Source organism: Xiphias gladius, chromosome 10 (assembly GCF_016859285.1).
Source record: "Xiphias gladius isolate SHS-SW01 ecotype Sanya breed wild chromosome 10, ASM1685928v1, whole genome shotgun sequence".
NCBI classification, from domain to species: domain Eukaryota; kingdom Metazoa; phylum Chordata; class Actinopteri; order Istiophoriformes; family Xiphiidae; genus Xiphias; species Xiphias gladius.
The window spans coordinates 16,690,155-16,704,577 of NC_053409.1; the positions used below are offsets into that span (position 1 = coordinate 16,690,155).

General features: G+C 41.4%; 1 protein-coding gene across 1 annotated transcript in view; it reads right to left on the reverse strand.

Moving 5' to 3' along the window:
* The window catches only part of spred1 (sprouty related EVH1 domain containing 1), a 31,593-nt gene extending 17,690 nt beyond the window's left edge, over positions 1-13,903 (reverse strand). The window contains exons 1-2 of the mRNA XM_040138207.1: positions 13,182-13,903; positions 918-1,188 (exon numbers count right to left, since the gene is read on the reverse strand). Of these exons, the coding sequence (XP_039994141.1) occupies positions 918-1,188; positions 13,182-13,213 (303 nt within the window). The 5' untranslated portion in view covers positions 13,214-13,903. The remainder of the gene's footprint in view (positions 1-917; positions 1,189-13,181) is intronic.
* Between the last annotated feature and the right edge of the window lie 520 nt (positions 13,904-14,423).

Genomic DNA, 14,423 nt, shown 5'->3' on the forward strand with positions numbered 1-14,423 from the left:
ATGTGTCCTGGGCCACATTAAAAGGGGCGCCTACTCCTCTGTGTCAGCGGTTGTACTTACTCATTCACAAACAGATACAAGTTGTTCAAATCACGTAAGCTGCCTTTGTCCACGACGTCTGAAAATTTCGACAATTTGTAGTGGCAGCCAAATTATGAAAAACCTTGCTTTTTGAGCTTAGTCATTTTAAATAGATTTTTAGCTTTAACTGTTTATGTGTCGGGTCACATGCCAACTAGTCAGATTACAGAGCGAAATACTACCTTATATAAGTTTTACTATTAACTAAAGGGTGTTTTACACACATTTGGGATTTTCTTTTTTACGGTTAGAGTAACCAGGAACATATTTTCCTGTCTTAATTTGGTGTCACATAAAGTCTTTACATTACACATCAAGTAAGAGAAAATACTTATAAAAAAGGCAGGCAAATATTTGTGTTCTCACGGAAAATTTGAGTAAGTGTGAATTTCCAGCCCCATTCCATCTTTTAGGTCCATTCCAGGTTCAATGTGTGTTCCCCACATCCCTCATCCCACATTCTCCTCTCCTGAGTAATCCGCCCATCTCCCTGATGATGCCATCATGCATCACAGCATCACGCAGTTTGCTCCTATTTTCAGATACCTGCGCCATGGAGGAAAGCCAAACAACCACTTCCTGTGAGTGAGTGTGAATGTGCGTGTGAGTGAGACAGAGCGAGGGGAGTCTAGGAAAGGGGGGCTTACGGTGATCTCATCCAAGAGAATGCGCCATCTCTGATTTGTTCACCTGAATATGCATGGGAGAGGCGGAATGACCAGATAACAGAAAACAAACGCATCAACTAGCTAGTTACACTTACTGTAGGAACATGATTTTATGCAGTGTAGCTTAAAAAGACACCATTCACATATATGAGCTAGACTTTCCCTTACCAGTTTGTCTTTGAGCCTCTCGCCCTTGATGTGGAACTCCACAGCAGTGGGGCTGGGACTGGGGCTGGGACTGGGACTAGGACTGGTGCTACAGGGGCTGAGGTTGCTGCTGCTTCCTCCGCTGCCTCCACTGTGGGTGCTGCTGCTGTCCTCCGCCCGGCTAACCTTATAGACAGTGACACAGCTAAGGCCTCCACCCCCCAGGGGAAGCCACCCACCGCTGGAGTCATCCCGAGTCATGACCACTGCTCTCACACGCGCATAACTGTCACTGTGGAGGAGGAAGAGAGGAAGATGAGGAGGGTAGAAGGAATAGGAAGGAAGAGCAGAGCATGGGAAGAGCAAATGAAACAACAATGCCGTTAGTGAACATAATCAGTGGTAATCAGCATCTAATATTTTTCTATCATGGTCTTTTCCTTGAGGGCCTTTTCTGTTGACACAATATATCACCTAGACCACAAGCATCATCAGAACACAGCCTACATCAAATATCAGCCCACATAATACAGTTGAACTGCAGCAAAAACAACTTTGAGTACAGTACATGTAGCCTGCACAAAGTGCTTAGTAAATGTGTAGTGAGGGACACACTATACAGACATACAGATAAGATAAAGCAAGGACACAGGTCTATAATGTCTACATCACATTGTCAAACAGTTTGAGTGTTCTTACTCAAAGTGTAACACAAACCACATCACACTAGAACTACTCTGATACTGGGATTAGATGAAATTTAAAAAAAATTAAGCTATGGTGAAATCTGGGTGGTGACAGAAGCTATAACTAAAGACAAGCTAGGCTAAAATCTACAACAAAACTAAAAACAGAATGTGAAGGAGTCCAAGATTCAACTTTGGATTAAATGTATATTTTGTTTTAGTGCATGATACAATAAACTACTGGCTACGATTTCTGAAGTCCGAAGCTGTCAGGGTATGTTTAACCCCAGCCAGAGGGTGACTGACCATGTGGCCAAGTTCGGGCTCTGGTCACAGCTGATTTCCAACCTTTCCCCTAAAGCAGGTGGTTTCAAACTAGACAACACATGACAGGGGCTTCAGCTCATGTCACCCTCCTTCCACTCTAATTTCCCATGCGAATGCTGTTGGCTGTCTTACTGCTCTCTCTCATGTCACCCCCTAGTAGAGCTGCTGACAGATATTCTAAATTCGATTTTAATTATTATAATTGAATTGTTACAGAAACCATAGATTGTGAAAATTAACATTCGATTGTGAGGGGGAAAAAAACAAAACAAAACAAAAAACAGCAGCCTGGACTGCTGCACTAAATGCACTGCATGACAGACACGAGTCACACATCGTCACTTTCATTGATTGAAAATGAAATGTAGGTCAAGCTGAAACAAGCGAATAATTCAACAATAACTGTGTGGTGGTGATGGCAGAGAGCTCACAACCCAACTTTGACGCAGAGAAGGTGATTTGCACTCCGTGCAATCTAAAAAGCGCTGTTTGGAAAATACCTCGGATTTTGTGTTAGTAGATGGAAAAATTGTGGAACCTCGAGATAAGTTGTATGCAAGCTATGTAAGCTACAGTTAGCCTTCCATTCCAGCACTAGCACCCTGAGGGCACATCTCAAAAATATGCATGCAAGTAGTTATGTCTCTCGTTTTATTTCTTTGCCCTGTTACGGACATAATGCACAAAAATAGATATTCGAATGGTTCGAACCTTTGTGTGTGTGTTTTTTTTTTTTAGAAGGAATGATCGAATGTCATTGTGGCCCATTTTGACAGCGCTACACATTAGGGATTTGAATTATGGGGTAATACATGGCAAGACATTTAATCTGTAATACAGATCATAACCTATGTAACTGAAGGGAAGCATATACGCATACTTTTTTTTCTATAAACAAAGCAAGAATGAAATGTAGGGGACATTATTCACTGCATTAAGAAAGGTTTTAAATTTCAGAGGTTTATACACAGCTGACATGAGGTAGTGTGTACAAAAATGCAAAGAGCTTACAGAAATATAAACACATGCATCACCATTCAAATGTCAAACTGCCACAAACTGGAAAACGGCTGAACTGCCATACAGGATAATAATCTATATCTAAAAGTCTGTAGGAAAAAATAATAATACACATGTACCACATCGTCACAACTGAATTTTTCATATATAGATAACGTTGCAAATGTACCAACAATGCATAACTGTGTCGCAACTTATAATGATGCTTAATTGTTGATAAATATTCTAAATCTATCTTTGCCCTATAACATTTCTCTCCCCTCCCCTCTCCTTTGCTTTTCTATGTCCATTCACTCATGGTCAGATGTTTCCCTGATTAGATAACACAGACTACATTGGGCCACCGGAAATGACAAAGGTCAGGGTCTGCTGAGGGCAGCATTTTGCACAAACTCCTGGTAACATATTAAATAATGGGGAAGATTTGAAAGCCAAGAGGAACGGGTAAAGTGAGTGAAGAATGTGACTGCAGGGTGTCTTCCTGTGATACGTTTCTTCCTGTGAAATGCTCTCTGGTCAACATCCGGGTTGTCCAATGAAGATGATGTCACAGTCTGAAAGGAGTCTAAAAAGTTCATGTTACAGTTAAGGTAAATACTTGTGAAAGAATTTAATCTCTGACACTGGACAAATTTGAAACGGTGATTGAGAGAGAGAAATGTCACTGACTGACAACATGTAATATATTACATAGTTAACTAGTAGCTCGTGCTCCAATAGAAGAATAGCTGCATCTTCCCCCTTACTGCCTCTTCTCTCTAAATCTTGGCCCACTCAATGAGCCTAACCTTTGTTCTCCTGCCTTCCACACCCTTGGCAAACCTCAGTGTCCAGGTTATTGGTTAGTAATTAATCTATGAGCCAGTGAGCATAAAACTTTACACTATTTTTTCATGTGAAAACTTTGATATCCTGGCACCTGGTAATAGTTAACCAGAGTTCCCTCAAAGGATTAATGAGCATGATAAATGTGGGTTACTCAAAAATAAACCAACCAACAAAACGGATTACCCTTTTGAAAACCACACACTTCTTTCTGGACAACTGCGTTCTGTTAGAAGACACACACACACACACACACACACACACACACACACACACACACACACACACACACCAAATATACTTTATATCCTTGATTATCTTTCCTCTTTTTTACCTACCCATAACTCTGCATTAATCAATACACTCAAAAAGTCCTTCGGTCAGATTGAATGACTATCAAATTCTTCCATGATATTAAATTTGGTGGCGCTGTGCTCACTGCTGCCTGCTGAAAATCAATGCCATGACAATATGTCTGTATTTTCTGAAAGCTTCATCAGTCAGGGTGCAATTAAAAGTGGACAACATTGGATGTCTTTCTTCGTTATTATAATCATCATCATTTTTATATCACTAAATGATTGTTCTGATTTAATATAAATATGAATAAAATATGAATAAATAATAACTAGTAAGGCTGGACAATAACAGATACAGAATTTATTATCAAACTAAATGTATTCATATTGCAATCGTCAGTTTACTCTCTCACGAGCTGCCCCGACCTGAGACAACACTAACTGGTCGTGGGAAAGTGACAGAAAACGCAACCACAACTAACATTCCCACTGCCACCTCAAAGCAGCCCCCTTTCAGGTTACATCTTATAAGTGTGCCACAGAAGTAGTGCTTAACCTTATACAAAAACCACTGCCACAGCAGAAAAATGTTTTTTGATTTCTTGAGCAGCACAACAGGCAGTAAAAGAAGGAAATACTGCTGCTGTTACACCCCTCCTTGGCCCCCAATAGAGGATTCGGGTGATGAGTGCAGGAGGGGCTGTCAGTCAGGCAGGGGTCCCTGGGGTGAACAGAAGGCAGGCGGTGGTGTCGCTCAGCCATGACCAGGGCACAATGACCAGGGCCTGACCCTTCAGACCCACCATCAAACACATGCCAGCAACCATGACAGTCACAGAGAGGGGGGGCTGGGCACAGAGAGGAAGTTAAGTGGACTGTGTATAGATGTATTTTTGCATCTAGCTTAAAACACCCATGTCCACCTAGTTATGAGATAAGGAGGCATTCCTACAAGAACAACCCAATTAAAATGGTAAATAATTCAAATCTAATCTCTCAGGTACATTTCTAAAACCTGGAGACCAACAACAACAAGACCTCAACCAACAACAAACAAGTGTGCTAGATCCATTTAACAAAATCTTTACAACAGGGGATTAAAAAGGTTCCATCCACTCCTCTTCTTCCTCATAAAACAAACCTCTCTTAAATAAAGTAAAAACAGTGAGTGGTCCAAAAAGATATTTGAGTGCAACCTGCTGCAAACCACACAAACACACACACGGTTAAGAATGGGATGATGGAGACAAAGGCTGGCCTCCACGCCCCTTGCTGGGAGCACACAGTCGACTGGACACACAATTGAGAGCGGAAGCAGATCAGCTGGCCTGGGCCTGTGAGCAGGGGAGAGAGGGGGGAAGGAGGAGGGAGAGATAGAGAGAAAGGAACCCCCCATTCCAAATTATTCCAAGTTATTCTGCTGGATGACTGACTTCATTTCCGACCAAAAGCAGGAGAGAAAAAAAAAGGGAGGGTTGAGAGTCTAACGGAGGACTGTGAGGGGAGGAGAAGGTGGCTGTGGATGGGAACAGGGTGGAGACCACGGTGACAGTCAACAGCTCCCACCTGCATTTGAATATGGCTTTTTCTATTCACAAAAAGAATATGCATAGGCTTTTATGGCATCTATACAAAATGACAAATGCAATAGCAGAATTAACAGTACCTTACTATTTCAAAAATTTAAAGTGAAAGCAAAGAACAAACAAAACACCATGATTTAAATTAGAATTAAAATATAGTTTCCACTTGAAATAAATTGTAAGAAGGCTTGATGGGGGAGCACGTGCGAACCAGGCAGGCCTGGGCCTCGAGGCCGGCTGCTCCAGTGTGTGGTGGAGAAGGGGGATCCTGGGACAACCATTTCCTAAGTGGACAAAGTGGCCGTTTGTCTGCTGCTCCGGCCCATGGCTCACTGGGCTCCAGCATGCCATCATGCTTTGCTCCTGTCTCAGTCTTGGGCTTCCAACCCCAAAGAGTGGAGGGGAGGGCAGGGTATTTGGGGGGGGGGGTCTGAAAGAAAGACAGGACGGGGCGAAAAAGGGAAGGAGGAGAAGGAAGAGGAGGAGTACAGGAGGAGAGGGAGAGAAAGGATGTGGCCTGAGCCCTGGGTGCTCGCCAAGTCACCCTCCCTTTCCTCCGCTCTGTCTCCCCCCTCTACCCAACCTCTCCCCGGCTGCCTCTCTCTACACAATGGCTGCTTCTCTGCTGAAATTTCACGTTATTGGATCCCGGGCCTGGAGTTTTGTCCTCCTACAATGTCCAGGCAGCGGAGCATGCTGCAGGGGAGACACACTCTGCAAGCTAAAAGCTGGAAAACCATTCCTCCTTTCATTAGCATCAGAAAAGGGGAGAAAAGTGCCCCCCACCTCTTTTTTTCCCAATCGCCCTTTTTCCTCCCCATCTCTCCCCTGTATCAAAACCGGAGGAAGGCTGTCAAGCTTGGTCAAGCTCCACTAGACCACTTTGGCTTGCAGGACTTTTGGGTGGGTGGGTGGGTGGGGGGGTGGGGGTGTCATTAAAATATCATTGGGAAAATAAACACAAGCTACTTATCCCAATCCGATTCTATAGATTATCCTCAGAAAGGAAAGCAATCACAAGGAAAGCAGAGGGGGGGATGGAAGATTGCGTAAAAAGCTACTCTGGGTGTGACTCATTTGCTTCGCTTACTAAAATGTGTGAATATTCTGAGCTGGATATACTGTTAATATATAAATAATATATAAATATAATATAAAATATGGTGCCTTTACATTTTCTTAACAGCTTTAGTCTGACCTAAAGTACAATAACTCTTGGTGTACTTAATGTAGAGCAACTTGCCTAAAGAACTACATGAGTCCAAGGCTTGTAGATATGATGAAGCAGAAAAGTATTCATAGTATAGTATTCATCCACCAAAAAATGCAATCCACCAAAAATATTCCACTCTAAAACCAAAATCTAGGCTAACAAATGGTAAGTTGGAGCTAAGAGGATAAAGTGGTGCAGTTTCCTTCCCTGTGATCACGCCTCATTGAAGAAACAAATAACATGCAATCTGGGACTCGACCGTCGATTCCAGCAGTGCATCTAATCTGAACAGTGCAAACTAGCTAGCCAATTAGCCACGGTTCAAATCCCCTAAATAACCAGTGGCAAACTCAAGGGCACAGACATACCCAAAACAAACACCAATATGACCTAACATGGATGCAGTGCAAATTATGACATAGCTACAGAACAAGACACTTTTGTAGGGGCTGTCTGTTAGCCATTAATAAAAACAGAACCAATAAAGGGACAATGCCTAAAGAAACACCAAGCCAGCATCACAAGCCTACTACATTAGCTGCAGTGAAAACTAATATGTTGGCTATAGAAAGAGAAGTGAAAGAAAAATTTGCCCTATCTCTTTTCAACGCCTCAGGCTGCTGGTGAGTCATCGCCCTCACAAGAACATTCAGCTTAGCTACCAACTGACTCAGGAAAAAAACAGAACAAGCCTACTCTGCTGCTGCACCACATAGCAAATCTACACTTCAAATTTACCACCATCCTTTCACAGAAATACCATCTAATTTGAGGACAAATTAACTGATCATAGTCACTTCTGGTAGCATGCATCATAGATAGCATTTAGTGGGTCAAATTAGCCTGTAGCGCAAATCAAAGATGGACCTAAATCAGTAAATTAATGTCAAAACTGCTCACTCAGACAGGGTTTCTAACATTGATTTTCTAACCAACCCTTCTATTACTGGATTGGGCCTGCAACCCCAACAACAATGCTCTAGGTGCCGCTGCTCTGCGGCACTATAAATCAAAAGAATCCCATGTGTGTATCAAATGCCAAAAAAGTATTCTCAAACATCAATAAAAGCCACATATTGAGATGATCTTAATTTGAACCGCAAGCATTTGGAAAATTAAAACCTTGCGCTTGCCATTACAAAAAAAAAAAAAAAGTTTTGACTGCTGCGGTGTCTCTGGTCTGCTTTGATGTAAAAGTAGTCCCCAGGGACCCCAGCCTCTACTTGTTATAGTTACTCTGACACCAAGGGGAGAACAGGAAGCTGAGGGGACAAGGCAGCTGTCTAGCTGTGGGAGAAACTATCAATACATCTCAGGAGCAACTGTGAAGGATAAACCACCAAACCATGATGAAAGCCCATGGACGATAAGATAAACTACTATGAGAAGTTATGCACCATCACAGCATGCTCTGTTGTTGGGAAAAACACACTATTATGATCATCACCATTGCCATAAACGTTGGAAACCCAACTATTAGACTATCTTGAAAATCAATTAGACTCATATTAAAGAACCTCGGCTTCTAGGAATTAGAGGAATCAGGAAACGCTTTTACTAACCAATAAAAGTCTGTTCCAAGTCCTAAATATAACCACGAGACAGGACAAAATCTGATCAAAAGTTTAATGAGCAGATAAAAATACATGTTCCTACAGGCCTTCAATCTTAATCGTATTTGAAAACTTGACTCATTAATTAATTTTTTTATTTGATGATATAACGCTATGTTTGCTTAAATTCATTCATCTAGGATGTAGGCCTATCTCTGCCAGAAACACATACACATGCCAAATGTTCTCAGAGAAATAAACACACAAGTGTGTGTGCACAGACACACACACAGAAACCCCTTCCTGTTTTCAAAGCGTTTGGAAACTCAATCAAAGACACAAGGTTTAGGATTTACATCTGTGCCCTTTTATGTCTGTGGCCTCGCAGGAAAGAACCATCTCAGCCCAGCTGCAGCAAAGAGCTCACAACAAGGCCCACCCTTCATGCTCCCGCATGCAGCACAACTGAAAACAATATCCATAATTCAGACACTTAGTGCTAAAAGCACTTCTTAGAGGCACTGAGATATGGTCTGTGAACATCAGAGGCCCTCCTTGACAAAGAAATAAAGACAAGCCCTGCTATCTGGATGTTGTGATGGAGACACACACACACAAAAAAGAAAAAAAAGAAAAAAAATCAGCAAGTTTTTTAGTGTAGGCTTAACAGCTGACATACACAGGAGATCCACGCCAAGTCTTTGTCTTGAAAATAAGAAATCTGGTTTGAAATAGACTCTAAATACACCGCTGACATTTACGCCAGTTTATGCGTGCTCCTAAAATACTTTAAGAGGAAATGAAAATTATAAGAGGGAAGTGGCTCAGGTTTAAAATACACAGAATCCAGGCCCAAATCTGGCCATGGGAATGGAACAGTCCACCACTATACAAGGCCTGTTCAGTTTGTTGGCTTGTCTCAGTTACAGACAGTCCAAGCCCTCTGGTTGTACAGAGGATCATTGTCATTAATCAGACAAACAATATGACAGCTTCTAATAGAATCTGTAGACACTTCGGAGAAATATTCTGTATGTAAAAATACTTTTAGGACTATGTAACTTTTCACCGTCAGTAGGAAATTGGAAATTGAGAAACAGTTAATGTAAAGACACGTTAATATCTACAATATACAGTATCTTTATCTTAAATCTACACATAAATCTAATACAATGTGTTAACATGCCTAGCAACCAGTAAAGTAAAATGCTATTACACATGCCCTTAAGTATATTGTCAAATAACACATTTTATTAGCCCCTGTAAACCACCGTAGTCACAAGCAGCACTTCCCCAAAAGAATACAGAAGCAAAACCAAAGATGTGTTCAGCTCAGCAGACTTTGCCAAAGGTAAGATATGTCTATAGCTTAGACTTAGCCAGCTAGTAAAGCTGAGTGTTGATGGAGGTCATAGCCAACAACTGTCAATAACCCCAAATAATACAATCTATAAAAAGGGCCAGGAAATTATTTAGCTTAACATAAGGGCCACAGGATATAGGCAATTAACCAGGCCATAAAGCACTAGCCCTAACAGCTGAAGTAGCTGTCTCCCTTTGTCGTTTCAGGATATGATGGGGGCTGTTTGGGAGGAATGTGTTTGGAAAGCTCTGCAACAGAAATGGGAGTGCGAAACAGCCCTCAGGTGATAAGATCACGACACCCACATTGGCAGATAAAACGCTGAGCTGTCAAATCAATCATACAGATAGGAAGAGGACACAGAGAGAGGAATCACTGAAGATCACCTGACTGGCAACAGAGAATACCACAGAACTGCAGGAATCTAAAACAGCAAGGCCGTACCCTGTGCATGTTCAGTGGAGTATAGAGGCAATTGACCTTCAGTGATAAAAATGGATGAGGGCCCGAATAATCTTAGGGAAACCAGTCTGTCGGCACACACAGACTTAAATATACATTATCACCTGTTCAATTTAGTAAAAATTGAGGTAGGACAGAGAGTGGTCTCTATTTGTCTAACAGCAGCCTATTTAATGTTTAAACACACTATTCTCGTGTATACAGTGACTATGTTAAAAGAGTATCTACGATACACAGATAATGGATACAAGTACAGTGCACCTCAACAGGCCACTGGCTTGGTTGAGATAAATATTTTAGATAAATGTGGCATTCAGAGAGAGGCTGCTTTCAGATTCTTTCATAAATCTCCCACTTCTCCCAGCATGACCATAGTCCTTGTCTGCAAAATTCACATTAGCCTTACATCACACCACACTCTCCACACCAACATACATTCAAAATCTGTCAAGGCTTTATGTGCCTTTTTGTCATTTCAGCCTTGTGAACATAGTTGCACCAAGGCCAAGTAACATGTTCTCAGAAAAGGGTGTGCTGTGTGTACACCAGCTTGGCTTACCACCCATCATTCAGACAAAACCACTTCAGGGCTAAGTCCTCACGCATTTTGTGGAGATTTTCAAATTAAAATGTTTACAGTCCAGGCCACAGGAGGACAAGCACATTTTTCCATAATTACGCTTGTACACGGAAGCATAACGTCAAAAGATAACCAGGGTTTACACAAACTTCCATCTATTAAAGAAAAGGCAGATTTTTTTTTTTAGGATTTAGTAGGTGACTCAACAAGGATCTAAGTTCATCTTACAAAAGGAGAGAGAGCACCATATCACAATGTAAAAAGGAACACACAACTGTGAAAAACATCTTGATTATCCCTGAAGCTACAAAAAATAAATAAATAAAATACACAAGACATAAAATATCAGATTTTTGTGCTAACAGATGTGTCATTAGAAATAGCATATTAAGGAGACTTTCCTCAGCAAAAATAAAAGGATAAAGCAACACTCAGTATTTTGATCACTCTACTACTATGAATCCTTCAACAGCCAGAAAGGTGGTGGAATCATAGCAACAATGTTTGGATCACTTCGCCATCTTAGCTGCTACCATCACGCAGTGTGGAACAAACCCAGCATACACTGTAGCTTGCACGCCTCGGATGATCTGCAGCCTATGGCAGTAGTTCCCACAGTGGGGCCTGGGGGCCTCGAGGAATCCCTGAGGTCATTGAGGAGAATCACATCAAATTTAGGAATGGTTTAATTTCACTGTGACTTATCTCACTAGAGGTTAACACGATGTGAAAATGTGCTCAGATGATTACTCAAACCAGAGGTTTCACCCTTCCCCTAGCATCAAACACTCTAGGTTATTACACAATTTAAGCTAAATCATGATTAATTATAAAAAAAAAATCAGCTCATATGAATTCCCCTAAAGCAATATGTTATTAACAGACCATGAGTGGTTTTATTGTATTCTATTTGGTGTGGGCTGATATGAGGAAAAAGAACTACATGACATGTTACATAAAAAACAGAAGTGTAGTTCAAGGACAAAGCTTCCATGCATTAAATCAATCAACCTCACAAAGGCCAGACAGATGGAATGGGGGGAAAACATGGGTGTGTTTTCGAACATTAAACCATGACACTGTAAATGGCTGAAAGGGGCATATGACTTCCTCTGTGACAAATAAATTATCAAAGAAAATCCTCTGAGATAGTGAAGAAACGTCGGTTAAATAAAACATGTGAGGCGCTTATGTAAAATAAACGACCAACAGACAAGCGCTGGGGTTCATATGTGTTGCTTTGTGCAGTATTTGCAGGAGATGTGAGCATTGTGTGATCGTCGGTGCAATGCGAAACAGTGTACAGTGCTGTGAATGGGCAGGCAGGTACTTTATGAATGGAGGGGATCATGTGACCGCAGCACCTCCCGAAGCAGATATTTCTCACTGACTGTCAACAAGCGCACACAAGGGATCAGCCCATTAAAACAATACCTAAACGCGACTCGAAATGGGCGCGACTTGCACAAAAAACACCACACGTACGGATTAAAATCGATATCCGAGGGTTGCGGGCATTTGGGCTTGAATATGACGCCTTTTTAAAGCGTTTTTTATGAATGGAGATTGTGATATGTAAATGAGTGTGATTGAGAAAAAAAAAAAAAATGGCATCTTTCAGCTTTTCAACGCTGACACTGCCGCAATCAGCGCGAAGGTTTTTCATTAAAGAAAGGCTGGACCGAAGTGCAAACATGACCTGCACGATTTTAATCGATGATTATGTTCCGAAATCATGGCGGACCACATTTACACACAGATCTAGGTTGTCAATATAACGCTATCTGATCATGATTTGCTAAACCGACATGTCTAGAAAATTATATTTCGACTGCATTGTTGCTGTGTATGTGCCTACAACGAGTGATCATTCATAAACTATCAAATATCTATATAGCAATGATAAATATCCTTACGTATAATTTCCATGTTACTTAAATCATATATAGGCAAACCATTAATATACCTAACAGACAGTGGCCTACTATGAATTCTAACAGTATACTTGTTAGTTAGCTGAATTATAAGACCAAAATTATTAAGAATGAGATGGAATTTTTACAGTGGGCCTATGCAATTGCTTGACAAGACAAGTGTTCTTCTTAATCTCGTAATGTAATCCACAGAGGACCTTTCTATTAGCCCACAAAGCTTTCCAAACAGAAAGATTAGAAGTCTGTGTTTCTTAATGTTGATACGAGTAAAGTAAGGTGATGAAATACCAGCCCTGCTAGGTTAGAAATGTCATTGGAAACTGTGATAGTGCATTGCTCCCCGCGTAAAGCGTCTGTTAATACCAAAAGATGTGTTAGTAGTTATTATCGCAGCTGTACGTTGTGTATGTAAATGAAGAAAATGTATAAACGATACTCACTCGTTGTTTGGATTTGTTGAATCTTCACTCATTTTTTTCCTCACGGGGATCCAAATCCTAGCAATAGCATCGACGACGCAGTGATGGCGGGATAAAATACCACAAATATCACCATTTTCCTTCACATATAGAAATCACCCCTATTTTGGATAGTAAGTAAACGATGTACAATGGGGCATGCCTAACTAAGCGTCCCTGTGAATACCAAGTGAAGCTAGCTTAACGTTAGCTCTGCTGGCTGGAACTAACGTTAAATCGAGAGGAGGAATGACAACCGTTGATTCATTTTATCCTCCTTGGAAGTAAAATCCGACCACAACAAATGGGCCATCGGCACCATCCTCTTCACCAAACGCAGATCCCCGCTTTGCAAGAATGCGTACAGATCCTCAAAAAATGCAGAAATTGTTGTAGAGTGTATCGTTTGGCAGGTTATTTATGGCTGGCTGTCGAGCATCCATTCGCCAACTTCAGGTCCAGGACAACACTTGAAAAAGCGCTGTGCGGCGTTGCTCCGTCAACGTGTCCGAGTAATGTGCAGTAAAGGCATCCAAAGCCAACAAAGGGTTCAACCGTCTTCAATATGAATACTGGTGCGTGAAGTAAAAACACCCAGACTTGAAATTTCCTTGAGAAGTTGGTGGACATCTGCTTTAATCGAACTCCATTTTCAACTCGGGGGGAATGAAACATCGGAAAACTGGGCGGATGTGTCGACCCTCGCTTGAGAAAATTAGATCCTTCCGCGACGTAGTAAAAACATAAAACTCTTGTGATAAAATCCCGTCAACCACCACACGATTTGTTGTATCTTGTTGAAGACTACCTTACAACGTACTAAATCGCACCCCCTCGTACCCTTAAGCGGTGAATTAGGAGCGTATCTGTCCAAAGTTGAACTAAAGTAGTCCCCAGCACTTCCCAAAAGAAGTTTCCCTTCAATCACGCATTGATACAAGAGGGAAGCGTCTGTGTGATAGCACGCAAAGTAGAAAATAATCTGGAGGAAGTACTTGGGTTGACACACAGACTCGGCCATTAACAAATTCTGTTGTTGTCTTTCATTAAGCAGTTTTACCGTGATCGACCGCCCACGAAACCCTTTTTTAAAATCTTGATGTGAAAGTGTGGGAAAGTGCTTTAAATGTACACAGGCATGACTGCTGCAGCACGTGGAATTACATCAGATGCCCTTCATGATTTATGTGGCTAAAACTGAGGTAGTATTTCTATCTCAGAGCC